The sequence below is a fragment of the Scylla paramamosain genome, chromosome 6 (genome assembly GCF_035594125.1).
Source record: "Scylla paramamosain isolate STU-SP2022 chromosome 6, ASM3559412v1, whole genome shotgun sequence".
NCBI classification, from domain to species: Eukaryota; Metazoa; Arthropoda; class Malacostraca; order Decapoda; family Portunidae; genus Scylla; species Scylla paramamosain.
The window spans coordinates 34429601-34447201 of record NC_087156.1 but is presented as its reverse complement, the minus strand read 5'-3'; the positions used below and the strand labels follow the sequence as shown (position 1 = coordinate 34447201).

Genomic DNA, 17601 nt, shown 5'->3' with positions numbered 1-17601 from the left:
GTCAGATACTTACCTAATGTTTTGAAGAAAATTCAAAATAATAAATCTTCCTAAATTGAAGAGTTACACCAAGCACTCCAGAACTAGTGGGTCTTAGACTGTCAGAAAATTTTGTGCTTTCAGAGGCCAGTACTTTTTTTATACACTAGTTCATAAATTTCCTTATGAAAGTGCATTACTTAATAGATTAATATACTACTTGTTTGTGGTTTGGAGTGCACTGATTTGAAGCTTTATCACTGAGAATAACAAAAGCATGATACTTGTTCTCACACTGAGATATATTGTTGTGACTCATAAAACAACATTGACACTTGGAATACTTGAAAACGCTTAAAATGTTTATTTAGAATAATAAATTCATTTAGAATAATAAATTCATGTACATTTTACAGGAGGAAAAGAAGTCACTCAAGGAGAGACTGCAGGCCATACAAGAGGTGACTGCAACTGTCCAAAATGCCATAGGTGCCATTGCATCCCTCTTTGAAAGTGTCAATAAGTAAGACTCATTTTTACTTTGATATATTCTAACATGAATCTTTAACAGTTATGATTACCAATTTCTTATGGAAGTTCATATTCTAATGTTTTATTAATTTATTGTTTTATTTTTTATTTATTTTATTTTATTTTATTTTATTTTATCTTATTTTTTATTTTATTTTATCTTTATTTTTTATTTTTATATTTTTTATTTTATTTTGTCATTATTATTATTATTATTATTATTATTATTATTATTATTATTATTATTATTATTATTATTATTATTACTATTATTATTATCATTATTAATTTATTTTATGTACTTATTTATTTTTTTATTATTATTATTCCAAATGGCACCCTTCTTTTGTGATGAATAATTGTTCATTTATGTCCCAAGCTGATATCATCCAATTAGGGTAGTGGTTATCAACCATTTTCTGATTGCATACCGCTTGAAAGTTCTGTACTGTCATCATGTACCACTTGGTTCCAGTATCGAATAACTTGCTCCTCTAGTGAACCCAGTATTGAGTAACTTGCTCTTCTATTGAACCTCTACTTATCTACTGGGAATAACACATTAGCTGTAATGTAAACTCACTTTGATCAGGTATGAATTTATTCACAAGTAGAACACACAAATGAACTAACAACAAAGAATGCAGCTCATTTCAATGCAAGGGCTCCCCATCTGTTTCTTCTCCACCAGCTAGTCAATGCAGACCATAACTTCGTTCACAGCACATCGGAAATCATGCCCAGGCAGAGCAAAACAGTTCCGGCTACACTTATAAACTAGCAGTGATAAATAATTACTTGATATTACACTTCAGAAGAGGCTCATAGCACTATAGTAAAGCAAACACACTAAACTGACAAAGGTAGCTGAAATTATTCAGCTAGTAAAACAAAAGTTCACAAGATTCATCTGCATTTAGAATAGAACAAAGATATGATTCTCTCCTTTTCCCTTTTTCAGCACTTTCAACTTTTCCGTGCCATTCCTCTCATGGTTACTCATCATCGTACTGATTGTGGGCACCTTCGTCCTGTACTATATCCCTATTCGCTACTTGGTGATGATATGGGGTGTCAACAAATTCACTCGCAAACTTATCCGGCCACATGCTGTCATCAACAATGAACTTCTGGACTTCTTATCTCGAGTTCCTGATGATGAAACTTTGGTGAGTGTCCAAACTATTTTCAGCTTGTATCTTCTGCAGTTCATCACAAGGAGAGGCTGAAGAAAGATCATTATACATGTTCTGGAAATTAGTTACTTAAATTCTTTATATATATATATATATATATATATATATATATATATATATATATATATATATATATATATATATATATACAGTAAAATCCCTCTCTTCCAGCATTCAAGTATCCGGCAGCTTCAAGTATCCGGCACATTTTTCCCTGAGCCTTAAAATCAATAAAAAATCAATGTGTACTCATAAAATCGATTAAAATTCCTGCGCGAGGCATACTTTGTCCCCTCGCCACCAGAGCGCACTGCTTCGCGCCACCCGCGGTAAAATCGCTCTCTTCCAGCATTCAAGTATCCGGCAGCTTCAAGTATCCAGCACATTTTTCCCTGAGCCTTAAAATCAATAAAAAATCAATGTGTACTCATAAAATCGATTAAAATTCCTGCGCGAGGCATACTTTGTCCCCTCGCCACCTGAGCGCACTGCTTCGTGCCACCCGCGGCCCACTGCACTGTGTTTACTCAGTGACTCAGTCCCGCGTGTGCACTGTTTATCGCCTGACGCCTTCATCATGCCTAAAGTTGTAGAAAAGAGGAAGCATGTTGTGCTTACACTTAAGCAGCTGATCGGATCAGCTGCTGATTAAAATCAGCTGATCTTTGTTATGGTAAGATGCGTGAGTGTAGGGTGGTGATTGTGGACATAATTTCACTTCTATTCAAGTATCCGGCATGTCGGCGGTCCCGTTGATGCTGGATAAGAGGGATTTTACTGTATATATATATATATATATATATATATATATATATATATATATATATATATATATATATATATATATATATATATACACATACAGTATGTGCAGAAAGTTTTGTTGCCAAAGGGCCAACAACATTTCTTTTGGCATTAAGTGAAGGAGGCTCACAAATATTCATTCCTCGAAGAATATTTGCCTGATGCATTTACACCAGTAACTGGCAATCCGTGGTTAGCCAGTGGTAATAAGACTCAGAATAGCCACTTGGCTATGATAGAGAGAGGATATATGTTCGCCTGATGCCCCCAGCCAGTGCCAAATTGAGCCTTTATTTTGTTTCTTACCATCCTCTCAACTTGCCCAAAATGGTTACTAGTAAGGATAAACAAAAGGTGGTGGTAACTTTACACAAAGCTGTCCACAATCTCCTATTTATAGCACATTAAATAGGGGATACAGCTGAGGACAGTCCAACACTTGGTGAGAAGGTTCAAGGATGCCAGGGAGGCAACTGCAATCGCCTCACTTCCCAAGTCTGGGAGACCTCGTAAGACAACCTTGAAGACCCATGCACTTATTTCTTGGCAAGTTTAAAGGATCCTAAGCTGACAGCATGGAAATTAAAAGTAAAAAAACTCACAATTACTTGGAGATGCATCTCTAAGGAGTGTCCAGCAGATGATCCATGATGACTTGGGATACACTGGGAGATGCATCTCTGAGGAGTGTCCAGCAGATCCTTCATGACGACTTGGGATACAATAGTTACCATGCCTGCAAAAAGCTGCAGTTAAATGTACTACAGAAGGGCAAAAGAAACAAATTTTGTAAGAAATACCTAGCATGGAATGAGCAGTGGAGAAAATTGTGCTATGGAGTGATGAGGCAACTTTTACTGTCACTGGGAGTCCTTCATCACAAGTGTACTGCAGGCCAGGCAGCAACCCCCTGGGTCCTAAGTACGCTTCTAAGTTTGTTAAGCACCCAGCATCACATCTACTTGCCAAACAAATATTGTCAAGTCAAGTAAGAGGCATCTTGCCAGGCAAGCTCCCAGGCAAGACAAGTGACTAGTCAGCTGTTCTATTTTAAAGGAAGTTGCCTCCCAATCACCACTGACTGCCTATGTGAACATGTACTGGCTCGTCAGGAGATAAGGCATATGAACCTGGAAAAAGTTGTGATAGTCACACTGATGAACTTCCTGTGGTTCTTCTCATTAAAAACAAGTTTCAAATAGATGCTTATCAGAGTATTACAAATTATTAGTTAGATTACAAATAATCCATACTTGAAGTAGCTGTATGGTCAATGCTTGTCCTGAAAAACAGTTTTCCTTATTCTCTAGGTCTTTAAAAGAAACAGAAATTGAAACTGAATGCCTAGCTACAGCATTACATCGCAAATAGAATGAAAATAGATTCGAGAGCTATTGATAATAGAATTTTTGTTAGCAGTTTGCATTTGTGTTGTCAAAAACTTGAAACAGAAGACTGCAAATATTGTGTAGCTATCTGTGATTGCAATTAAAATTAAATCTTGAAATTTGCAGAATTGTGATTGTGAAAGTTACAGAATAAGTTAGCAGATTTGTGATAGCAGAAGTTCAAATTTGTCAGTGATACCCAGCTGTGCAACACACAGAATTTTAGATGCGCTGGCACTGCACTGCCGCAATGCTGTCACTCCAGATATGAGAACAAAACGCGCGTGCACGCACGCATGCACAAAACACACACACACACACACACACACACACACACACACACACACACACACACACACACACACACACACACACAGTGTTACATGTCTTGGCACTGCACTGCCACAGCACTGTGTCACACCAGATATGAGGACAAAACACGCACTCTCACACGGTTTTAATTGCCATGATGCTGCACTGCTGCAGTATTGTTATGAACACATACAGTTCTGGGCCTTGCAGCCAGAATAAATGTGTTTTTTTTTTTTTACAGTGTTTTCAATACCACAAGTCTCACAATCCTCATGCTTAGCACTGTGCCTTCCAAAGAAAGCAAGCACAAAATACGAGAGGGTACTGTATATAAATTCATCATAACAGCATTAACTCTTAATTACCAACTTCCCTAGAGAAGAATTTATTTCCCTTTATTGACCTAATCCTCCCTTCTAAAACCACACTCCTATCTGTTCCAACCTCCACCAATAGTGTACCATACACCTTATTTACTACAACATTCAAAAGAAGTACATCCCTAAAAGGCAATTACATTAAGAATTGTCACCCTTACTAGTTTTTTGCATGTGAATAGTTCCAAGAGTCAAAGAGTAAACAAGGCATGTGTACAAGAATTTTTGTTAAAGGCATATTGATTTATCTCATATTTTGATTAGATAATATTCAGTAATGAAGGACATATCCTTATGCAAATAAGGATAATATTACAAGTTCATAGATGGGGAGGAAGGGAGGATGGAAGTTAGTGCTAAGAAATACACATTTTATTATTCCCACCTATTTATATGTCCCAGGGGAGTACCTTGCAGGCACATCATGTGTCTATCTAGTTCCTGGAGGTGTCTTCTGTCTTGCTGTCTACTTCTGGGTCTTGCTATATTCCACAATAAAATAATTTAATCAAATTTAAGGTTCGAATCTATATTTCAGCGGGACTGTCGTGAGTTGCGGATGGTGGCTCAGCTCCATGATGACAAAAGAAGAGATAATCGGAAAAAAAAACAAAGCTAATGAATCCCCTGCATCAGGGAGTATGCGCTAGGAACAGTCAGTCATATTGAGTAGAGGTAGCAACTACATACTAGGTATGATATAATGACTATGATGCAGGCTGTGTGTGTGTGTGTGTGTGTGTGTGTGTGTGTGTGTGTGTGTGTGTGGAAAAAAAATTGGACAGTTAGGATCTACCCTAGTAAATTAGAATGTCTGGAGCAAGTAGACAAGATATACGTAGCAAATGTTTTCTGAAACCAACAAGGTCACTGCTATACTGCTGCTATTGCTACTGTTACTACAACTACTACTACTACTACTACTACCACAATTACTACTATGTACTTGATATGTAGTTAGTGCCAAGTCCATTTGTTAAAAGTTGTATTCCAACATTCAAGTAGGAACCTTAGATTTATGCAAACTTGTGTGTGTGCGCATTTGTGTAAGTGCACACACATGTTTTTGTGTGTGTGCATACATACACGCCTAAACATGTGTGAGAAAGAAATTGACTGAATGAAAAGAAGTAAATCAGTTTGGATACATCTTGTGACCATATATGGATGGAAGACTTATGCAGAGTGTGAACAGTAGATTGAATTGAATACCATAGTAGTGTGTGTGTAAAAGTATGATACAAATCGAGGATATGTACACACAACACATGAGTGCATGTAGGTTAAATATTTTAAAAGATTAAAGTACAGGTACACTAGTACTGACCCCCTGATATGATGACTAACAGACAAGTGTCATCTTTGCACAGGAGTCAGCACAGGCAAAGTCATGCTGGATTGAGGAGGTTGTAAAAATAACCTCATGAAATGCATTTGTATGATTGTATTTAATTGTTGTTGTTATTGACAGTCTTTCATATATGTATCTTTGTATTGCTCTTTTTATATAAATAATTGCAAATGTTTATAGGAAGTGATTTTACAGTGATGTTGCCAACTGTTAGATGTAGTCAAAGTGACTTTGTTAAAATATTTTGGTATTTATAGTCCCTGTGTATGAAGCATAATGAAAAGGTCACTAAACAATGAATCACATGACTAATAAGTCAAGGTTCAGATAATGAGGCCAGTCTCAAAGCTCCATCCAACAATCAGGAATTTGTTAAATTAAATTTGAATTGGAAGTAACATTTTCACAATGAGGCATTTGATCAGAAGAAATCTTCAGTATTTGTATCCTTTTTAGCCTCAGTCACCTGTATGGTAGATTGAAGACAATGTAAAAGGGGAGGTTGGAATTTTATTTGCAGCCTGTGATAGTTATTACTTGAAGTTTACTTCTTTTCTGTACTTTGAGGATGTCATATGTGAACAACTTTTTTAATGTTGCTTGCTTTTAATCTACTGGATCCACCAACATTTCACCCTGAGAAGGAATTTTTTTCTCAAATCATTAATTCCTTAACTATGATTTTAGTTACAACTCAGGTGATTTCTCAACACATTCCCCCAAAGGCTGAAGCCTTGTATTAACCATTAACATTGGCATAATTTAATGGATGGGCATTCATTTTGTTATCATATAGGTTATCATAATTTACATTACCATATCAGATATTGTACAATAAGTAGATGCAGTTCATTCAGTTAGTATTTTCCTAGCTAGGTAGTTCTGACTGCAATGATTATGGATGAGAGTAATGAAGGACATACTGTGAGAGGGCCATGTTGTCACAGATTCCTTCACTGTGAGTCTTGTGGACACAAGTTATGCACAAGTCTGTTGTAGGTGTTGTGATTATAAGTATATAATCAATTTACAGGTTTATCTAGTCATTCACTTTAATTTCTCTGAATTACAGAGATGTCACATCGTCAAAAACTAGATTAAGAATTATAACAAACATTGTATGTACCATTTTTAACATTACACTTTTATAAGTCTTGTAGTGTGCATTCTCAAGGTACTTTTAGAGGCAGTGAAATATATATATATATATATATATATATATATATATATATATATATATATATATATATATATATATATATATATATATATATATATATATATGTGTCATATATGGGATTATTCTGTTTATTATTGAGGTGAAGGGACATTTAAGTAGTGTGTTGCAGAATTATAAATATCAGATTTGTATGTTTACCAATTACCTGTGATATTCATGGTTGTTAAGGCTAATGTACTTGTCTTGAAATAATTTGTTCATTAATTTGTATGCCTTAACATTTGAATTTTTGCATATATATATGCTATTCTTGAAGTTATAAAAAATAATAAATGAACATTCATTCTTTTATTTTTTTATTTTTTTATTTACTTATTTTTTGTTATTATTATTTTATTCATTTTCTATTCTTTTATTTTATTTATTTAATTTTTATTTATTTATTTATTTTTTTTTTTATTTTTTTTTATTTTTTTTTTTTTGTGTGTGTGGAATAAGTATAGATTCATGGTGACTGAGAAGGCACAAGTTCATAAAAGGAAGAAAAAGAAAAGAGGTGTGTTACAAGAAAGCATTGTATTTTTTTGGTTGAGCTATGTAAATAGCTAAGACACACATGATGACCTAAATGTAGCTGTTAGGGAACACAGAGGCCAGCTAACATGTTAGCATGGTGGTGGTGGTGGTGTATGCTGTAAACTCAGGTTCTTCACCCTGTTGACTGAGGTACTTGTAGACTGAGGTACTTGTAACAGTTTTAAAGTGGTACTTGTAACAGTTTTAAAGTGGAACAAAGTCTCGTTAATTTAAAGTAAAACTGAATCATATTTTAAATGAAATATAGGTTATATCATAATCAGTTTAATTTGAAAGTACCTTAAGCAATCCATGTATTATATAAATTGCTAGATTATCATGGATTACTTAAATAATCAGTTGCATATACTCGTATATGAAGATGCAGATGTAGGAGGCCTGCACTGAGGAATTCCAAGTAATATTACTGAAAACATTAAGAAGACAGCACACAATAAGAATCTCTAGGATTGTGATCATGTTTTCAGGTAAACTAAGATTAAATAAAGGCTCAAAGAAATGTACAAAAGAAATGTACAAATCACTAATTGAAGGTGAATAGATTGCCCACTAAAATTAGTCACATAACCAACAAATTTTAAGCCACAAGATGGATGATCATTTCAACAACCATGCTTCTTGATAGGCCAAAAGATCTGTTACCTAGCCATTCACTTTAGGTCAGATTTTCATCTCCCATCAACTTGAATAATGACAGGTATTTCAATTTATGTAAGATTTTGATGATGTAGCTGACAGAAAAGTGGGAGGAAATGAGTTGTAGCTGACAGAAAAGTGGAAGGAAATAAGTTATCACAATTTTGGCAGGATAACCATGAGACTAAGACGGTTGTAATAAACAGGGATATTTTTGGTAGTGGAGGGACTGTCATCATGGATACAACTCAGGGTACAGAGGGGATGCTTTCAGAAAGGTGACATAGGAGGCATACAAGGTATTTGGGCAGTGGCCACAGAACATTATTAGGGAAGTGGCTGGTGCTATCACAAAGAGCACTCTGGTAGTTATGAAACCATATTATTTCCATCCAACCATGTTACTTCATTTCTATTTTCCTTGCTGGCATTTTCTTCCATACCGACATTTATGCATTATGTGATTCTGAATTATCTTTCATGTAATGGTAGATTGTCATTTCATAGTTATATCACACACACACACACACACACACACACACACACAGTAGGGTACACAACAATGCACAGTCATTTAATAACTCGCCATTCATCAAAGCACTGAAAATTTAATAGGAATAAACTAAAACACCTATCCACTGCCTGTCCCTTCCTCTTTTTTCCTTTCCCTTCGCTTCTTTCATCTTATCTCAAACCTCCCTCCCTATCACCTCCCCTCCCCCTTACTTGTCAGAGATAAGGGACAAGGTAGTGATTCTCTCTCTCTCTCTCTCTCTCTCTCTCTCTCTCTCTCTCTCTCTCTCTCTCTCTCTCTCTCTCTCTCTCATTCATGTGTTGCTTCATCCTTTTTCACTCTTTCTCACTCATATATGTAATTCCATTTTCATTCTCATTCACTTTGTCATTTTTTCTTTATTTCTCACACTCTCACCCTCATATATGTAATTACATTTTCATTCTCAATCAGTCTCATTCTATTCAGTAATCTTTAGATTGTTCTTGTTCATGGAAAGAGAGAGAGAATGCCCACTGAAAATGCACACTGAAATGCCAGTCCCACAAGAGGTTCAAATCAGTAGTCAAAAATTGATGAATAAGTGTCTTGAAACCTCCCTCTTGAAGGAATTCAAGTCAGGAAGGTGGAAATACAGAAGCAAGCAAGGAGTTCCAGAGTTTACCAGAGAGAGGGATGAATGATTGAGAATACTGGTTAACTCTTGCATTAGAGAGGTGGACAGAATAGGGGTGAGAGAAAGAAGAGAGTCTTGTGCAGCGAGGCCGCGGGAGGAGGGGAGGCATGTAGTTAGCAAGATCAGAAGAGCAGTTAGCATGGAAATAGCGGTAGAAGACAGCTAGAGATGCAACACTGCAGCGGTGAGAGAGAGGCTGAAGACAGTCAGTTAGAGAAGAGGAGTTGATGAGATGAAAAGCTTTTGATTCCACCCTGTCTAGAAGAGCAGTATGAGTGGACATGTGAAGCATACTCCATACATGGACAGATAAGGTCCCTGTACAGAGTTAGCAGCTGGGGGGGTGAGAAAAACTGGCAGAGACATCTCAGAACACCTAACTTCATAGAAGCTGTTTTAGCTAGAGATGAGATGTGATGTTTCCAGTTCAGTTTATAAGTAAAGGACAGACCAAGGATGTTTAATGTAGAAGAGGGGGACAGTTGAGTATCATTGAAGAAGAGGGGATAGTTGTCTGGAAGGTTGTGTCAAGTTGATAGATGGAGGAATTGAGTTTTTGAGGCATTGAACAGTACCAAGTTTGTTTGCTCTGCCCCAATCAGAAATTTTAGAAAGCGTTCTGTGGCTTTCCTTCATTTACCTTCTGAAGGGTTGGACGTCTATGAAAAGACGTGGAAAAGTGCAGGATGGTATCATCAGTGTAGGAGTGGATAGGACAAGAAGTTTGGTTTAAAAGATCATTAATGAATAATAAGAAGAGTGGGTGACAAGAAGAAGAGTGGGTGACAAGACAGAACCCTGAGGAACACCATTGTTAATAGATTTAGGAGAACAGTGACTGTCTACCACAGCAGCAATAGAACAGTCAGAAAGGAAACTTGAGATAAAGGTACTGAGAGAAGGATAGAAGCCGTAGGAGGGTAGTTTAGAAATCAAAGCTTTCTGCCAGACTCTATCAAAAGCTTTTGATATGTCCAAGGCAACAGGAAATGTTTCATCAAAATCTCTAAAAGAGGATGACCAAGACTCCGTAAGGAAAGCCAGAAGATCACCAGTAGAGCGTCCTTGACAGAACCCATACTGGCGATCAGATAGAAGGTTGTGAAGTGATAGATGTTTAAGAATCTTCCTGTTGAGGATAGATTAAAAAAACTTTAGATAGGCAGAAAATTAAAGCAATAGGACAGTAGTTTGTGGGATTAGAACGGTCACCCTTTTTAGGAACAGGCTGAATATAGGCAAAAACTTCCAGCAAGAAGGAAAGGTAGATGTTGACAGACAGAGCTCAAAGAGTTTGACTAGGCAAGGTGCAAGCACAGAGGCACAGTTTCAGAGAACAATAGGACAGACCCCATCAGGTCCATAAGCCTTCTGAGGGTTTAGGCCAGCAAGGGCATGGAAAACATCATTGCGAAGAATTTTAATAGGTGGCATGAAGTAGTCAGAGGGTGGAGGAGAGGGAGGAACAAGCCCAGAATCATCCAAGGTAGGGTTTTTAGCAAAGCTTTGAGTGAAGAGTTCAGCTTCAGAAATAGATGTGATAGCAGTGGTGCCATCTTGTTGAAATAAAGGAGGGAAAGCAGAAGAAGCAAAGTTATTGGAGATATTTTTGGCTAGATGCCAGAAGTCACGAGGGGAGTTAGATCTTGAAAGGTTTTGACACTTTCTGTTAATGAAGGAGTTTTTGGCTAGTTGGAGAACAGACTTGGCATGGTTCCGGGCAGAAATATAAAGTGCATGAGATTCTGGTGATGGAAGGCTTAAGTACCTTTTGTGGGCCACCTCTACATCATGTATAGCACGAGAACAAGCTGTGTTAAACCAAGGTTTAGAAAGTTTAGGTCGAGAAAAAGAGTGAGGAATGTATGCCTCCATGCCAGACACTATCACCTCTGTTATGCGCCCAGCACACAAAGACGGGTCTCTGACAAGGAAGCAGTAGTCATTCCAAGGAAAATCAGCAAAATACCTCCTCAGGTCCCCCCAACTAGCAGAGGCAAAATGCCAGAGGCTCCTTTGCTTAGGGAGATCCTGAGGAGGGATTGGAGCAATAGGACAAGATACAGATATGAGATTGTGATCAGAGGAGCCCAATGGAGACGAAAGGGTGACAGCATAAGCAGAAGGATTAGAGGTCAGGAAAAGGTCAAGAATGTTGGGCGTATCTCCAAGACGGTCAGGAATACAAGTAGGGTGTTGCACCAATTTCTCTAGGTCGTGGAGGATAGCAAAGTTGAAGGCTAGTTCATCAGGATGGTCAGTGAAGGGAGAGGAAAGCCAAAGCTGGTGGTGAACAATGAAGTCTCCAAGAATGGAGATCTCTGCAAAGGGAAGAGGGTCAGAATGTGCTCCACTTTGGAAGTTAAGTAGTCAAAGAATTTCTTATAGTCAGAGGAGTTAGGTGAAAGGTATACAGGTATACATGTTCATTGTTGCATAGCCTACTGTGTATATATATATATATATATATATATATATATATATATATATATATATATATATATATATATATATATATATATATATATATATATATATATATATATTATTTTATCTGTTTTTTTTTCAAGTGTACTGAATTGATTGCATATTGACTTTTAAGCTAAAAGTGGCCCCATCTGTATTGATACCTTTCATTATTAGAATTCAAGATATAATGAACATCAAAGTGGTTGATGTGAATGGTAAATGCAACACACAACATTGAAATCAAGTGCACAGCTCTCCCTGCAACAAATATGGAAGCAATGTCAAACTTGTCACAATGTCAAAGTAACCTACTCTGGATACCTTCAACATGACCTTTGCATATTTTGCTTTTATGTTACAAGTTAGCAACAAATATATTTATGGATGTTTTTTCCTAAAGATATATTTGTATATCAGAGTATAAGAATGCAGAACATCAAATAGGTGACACTTTTCCACTTCAAAATACTGCATATGGTAGCTAACACAGGCAAGAAAAGATACACTCTTGTTTCACTTTCTTACATGATCTCCATAGATACATATAAACTGTTCAGTACATGGTGCAAATATGGTGCAAAACTTGAGCTAAAAGTGACTAAAAATTAAACACTATGAATGAAGGGAAGTTATAACATTCATTATTTCTTGGTCACGGCCTGCTTAAGGCATGCACAGTATACCAGCATATTTTTGTGCATTTTGTTTCTTAGAATTTGCATGGCACAGTGGGCACCGAAAATACTGGGACTTAGCCTCATTTCAGCCTAGAATGTACAGTGGGCATCGAAAACACTGGGACCTAGCCTCATTTCTGTAGGCAAGCATGCAGTCCCTGTTTTTATCGTGCCAAAATTCATATAAGCCAATATGACGTCACATCGGAATCTGGCAAGTCAGGAACCCTCGCTGAGTATTTGAGGGATGCTGGCTAACAGCAAGCCCTGTGCTTCACTACTGTAATGGTGTACCTGGGGTCGTACTAATTATGTCAGAGGGGGCGGGGCGCCTTACCTGCAGTCTGTGGGATGTCATGACTTGAAAACTTCTCACATTGGACCAGAGAAAATTCTGCCAGTCTGCCACTGACCAGTTATTGTGCTCTTTAGCAAAAGCAAGCTGCTTATGCCACATGGTTCCAGTCAGTAGGGATTTGTATGCCACCACATGATTCAGTATGCCAAGCTGATGCTTGAGCCAGTGTTGGATGGTGCAAATGGTGATGTCTTGAAGGAGCTTGGGATAGAATTTCCTGAGACATTTTGCTGTCAGCCTAGGGTTTCTGTTCACAGCTAACTTGAGAAGGCAGTCAGCGAGTGGTGTAGTCTTTCCTGACCTTCCAGGACACTTTCTATATTGGAGTATGGTGTTAGGTGGCATCTCACGTGAGGTAGCAAATAGGCGCATGATAGTGGACTTCCCTCTCCCTGTCCTCCTCAATATTTTTCTTTAATTGGAACTTTCTCCTCCCATAGAGTTGGGCTCAGAGCAGCAACAAAGGCAGCAAAAAATTAGGAAAAATAAAAACAATGAACAGGTGCATAAACCTTCTCATACCATGCATAGATGAGTGCTGACATGTTAGCCAGCATCCCTCAAATACTCAGCAAGGATTTCTGACTTACCATATACCAATATGTGAAGTCTTATCAGCTTATATGAATTTTGGTGCAATGAAAACAGGGACTGCATGTTTGCCTGCCAAAATAAGGCTAGGTCCCAGTGTTTTCAGTACCCATTGTACATTCTAGGCATTTGTATAAAAAACTCCAGTATACACAGTGTATGATGGGCATTATGCCTTGTGGGAATACAAACACTAAATATTGCATGCTTCATGGATTTACAATGATTTGACATTATGCAAAATTATGGTTTTCCAATTTATGGAACGCCTAACATGTACACTACTGGATATCAGTGGCAGCAAAATTTTACCTCGAGGATAGAATTATAAAGAATTTCAGGAAAGTGCTTGATTTTATTGGGCAAACATTCTCCTTGTAATGTTGATATTCATTTATGAGTCTGCAGAATTCATGACTGGAAGAAGAGTTACATGATGACTTGTATCCTTGATGAGGAACAAGAAAAGTACAAGGTACTCTGTATAATTGAAAATACATATCATTATTATTATTATTATTATTATTATTATTATTATTATTATTATTATTATTATTATTATTATTGTTATTACTTAATGTTAATTATTATAATCATTTTTCATGTTTCTATTATAATGTACTTCATCATTATGTTAAAACATTGGGTGGATGCACTGATTGGATGGGGACAGTAATATATTTCAGATATTAGGTTAATGGATGTGCCATTACAAAAATGAGTTGATTACAAATAGAATTCTTTAAGGTGCATTGGGTGGATGCTCTGATTGGATGGGGACAGTAATATATTTTAGATATTAGGTTAATGGATGTGTTTTTACAAAAATGAGTTGATTACAAATAGAATTCTTTAAGGTGCAGTCATTCACCAATATTCAGAAAAGGATGGGACTACAAAAACCAAAAGATGGCACAGTGGAGGAATATGAATTCAGTGGATTCCTTTGATAAATTGTTCTTGATGAAAGTGTGTGCATGGAGATAATTTAAGGACATCACTGTCATCACTGGTTCTTAAGAAGCATTTCATAGACATAAATAAAAAATAAAAAAAAGTTCTTGAAAGTTACCTAAATGTATGCCACTGGCAAGTGGTTTTCTTCATTCTTGTAGGATTGGAAGGCCATGTGAGCTACTATTGAGAGTTCAGTATGTAGTTCACACATCAGGATTTGATATATATGTGCAGTAACAGAATGAGTAAAGCATTAACTTTCTTCAAATAATAACAGAGCAGAGTTGTGAACTTATTACCAATATAGAACTCTCTCTCCCTCTCCCTCTCCCTCTCTCATAACATTGGATAGCCAAATAAATATTGAGTTCCTTGCTAGATTTTTTTTTTTTTTGTCTAGTTACTTTATTCTCAGTTTTGGTCAGAATGTCGAAAACAAACAAAATAAATCCATAAAGTAATGGGGGTCTGTCTGTACTCATAGTATTTTTTTACAGTAATATATATATATATATATATATATATATATATATATATATATATATATATATATATATATATATATATATATATATATATATATCTCAAGTATATAAATGCATTCTGTAATGATGTCAAGATATTTTGTTTAATTTTAGTTGTACTTTGTACAAAGTAGCTAAAAATCTGAACTGGTTCTGGGTGAGAAGTTTGTTTGGTATTTTTAATCTGTGCATAATAACTGTAGGCTGACGGCCTCAAATTTTGAATATCCGTAAAATCCAGTGTTGGTGAGACGTGGTGCTTTGCACCTGTTACCTGTTCTGAACAAATACTAGAGGTAAGTACACAACAGAGTTGTGAATGTTGGGAGTCAGGTTTTCATCTAATGAAGTGTGATGATGAATCATTATTTATATACATATATATAGTAAGGGGTTTGTTATGTCTGAGTGCACCTTAATTTTGAAAAACTTCATTTTATTTATATATATATATATATATATATATATATATATATATATATATATATATATATATATATATATATATATATATATATATATATATATATATATATATATATATATATATATATATGCCATATCAGTATTTTACAGAAGTAATTATTTTGCAAAAAAAAAAAATGAATGTCCATTAAATTTTACTAAATGTAGTGCTATCATAATTAAAAAGATTTCATATGCTCTTTTGAAAACACTTATGACTCATTGATATCAACATTATTGATAAACATATGGCTGAAAAACAGATTGTTGTAACATATAATAAAATGTGAAAATAACAAAACTTATGATGGATAATAATGACCTGAGTTTCAGATGTATTACAACTTTAAAATTCATTTATTTTCATTTACAGATGGAGGCACCAAATGATCATGAAGGTTTAAATGAATATTAACAACACTGGCTTGTCATTTAATTAACTTTGAACAAAGACTCAAATATTGCAATCAGAATAATGGGAAAAACTAAATACCTACCTACTTTGTTGCAATTTAGCACCAATAGGTTCTGATTACTTTTTAAAATAGCTTTGCACCTTCCATTGTTGCTTTAACAAAATTTCAAATTTTCCCTTATGTGTAACTTTTCAAGTAAAAGATTTGTGTGAATTGTGCAAACATTCATTGTGGAATAGTGTTTTTCCATTCCAAACTTGTCCATAGACATGCTATTGCAAAACTTATCATATATTTTTATTGTAGTTTTGTGTTACTAGTCATGCAGGAAGTTACATAGCAGACATGCATAAGACTGATGCTTTATAAACTAAGGCACTACAATACCTGATGTTATTTATCTGAACACTTATAATTTCCTCAGAATAACTATACAAAATAATGCTTTCTTGACATATTAGTATAGAAATTTTACATTTTCATGTAGCTTTGAATTTATAATTCATTATTCAAGTAATGAAGAATGAACAATATATTAATGTTGATTTTTTTTTTAAATCCCTTGTAAAATCTTAAGGGTATTTTATTGGCTAAAGTGGGGTATAAAAATTTACTTTCCTTGGTTAATAAGAAAAGCTACCTGTTCCTGTATTATCCTCTTCACAACCACTTGTATAAATACCAAGAAAATATTTCTTGATGTATCCAGTGTCTGTTATGTAACTCACTTGCATCCTGCTTAAACACTTCCAAAAGTTTTGATGAACTACATGAATTGACTGTTTGGGCCACATCCATTGACTCCTTTTCCTGATTCCTGATTCATGTACTTGTAGCCACCCAGGCAGTGTCTCGGTTGCCTGCTAACCACTGCTGCCATTATGGTGCCACAGATTAAGAAAAAACAAGGATTGATCTTACTCTTGTAACTATCTTATGCTCTAAATAAATATCTTTTGTACTATGTTATTTTCATTCAAACTTTGCACCATCTATTCTGTACTTTCTCTCCTCCAGGTGCAGTGTTATAACCTCTTTTTACATATTTTATTGTTTATGTACTCTGAGTGTATATCTTGACTCCTGAGTTCAAATCCCTTGCAGGGTGCAAAGGTTGCATGTTGCTGTGGACAGGAGAATGGATGTAGAAAGAAAGTTTATAATGACATCCCATTAACATTACATACAAACAAGGTGGGATAAATTCATGAGTGATGGTTGCTAGGGATGAACCTAAAATCAGATGATGTTGAACCATATCAAGGAAGTCCCAATGTTTCAATACTGCTCTATCATGAACAAAGACTTCATTTTCAAAAGAAATGGACATGCTGTTATATCTATGTATATTACTTGATATGATTATTTATTGTCTTTAGTGTGTGCACTTGGGTACTTCATAGAAACACTGAAAAATGGATATGAAGAAAGAATAATTTTGCCATGAGAACCCCTCACTGTGGATAAAACCACCAGCCAGGAGAACAGTTTCTTGAACATAAAGACGACAATCCTCAGATCCCAAGACCAATCTTAAGCTATAAAGAAAGATTTGAAGAGATGGGATTACCAACAGTACAAGAGAAAAGAGAGAGGAGACCTG

The 17601-nt window shown here is 35.7% G+C and overlaps 1 protein-coding gene across 1 annotated transcript in view; it reads left to right on the top strand.

The window, feature by feature from the left end:
* LOC135101076 (multiple C2 and transmembrane domain-containing protein-like) overlaps positions 1–16960 on the top strand; it is a 34827-nt gene extending 17867 nt beyond the window's left edge. Inside the window, 3 exon segments of the mRNA XM_064004649.1 lie at positions 396–502; positions 1472–1679; positions 5126–16960. Coding sequence (XP_063860719.1) covers positions 396–502; positions 1472–1679; positions 5126–5206 — 396 coding nt within the window. The 3' untranslated portion in view covers positions 5207–16960.
* The last annotated feature ends 641 nt before the right edge of the window (positions 16961–17601 follow it).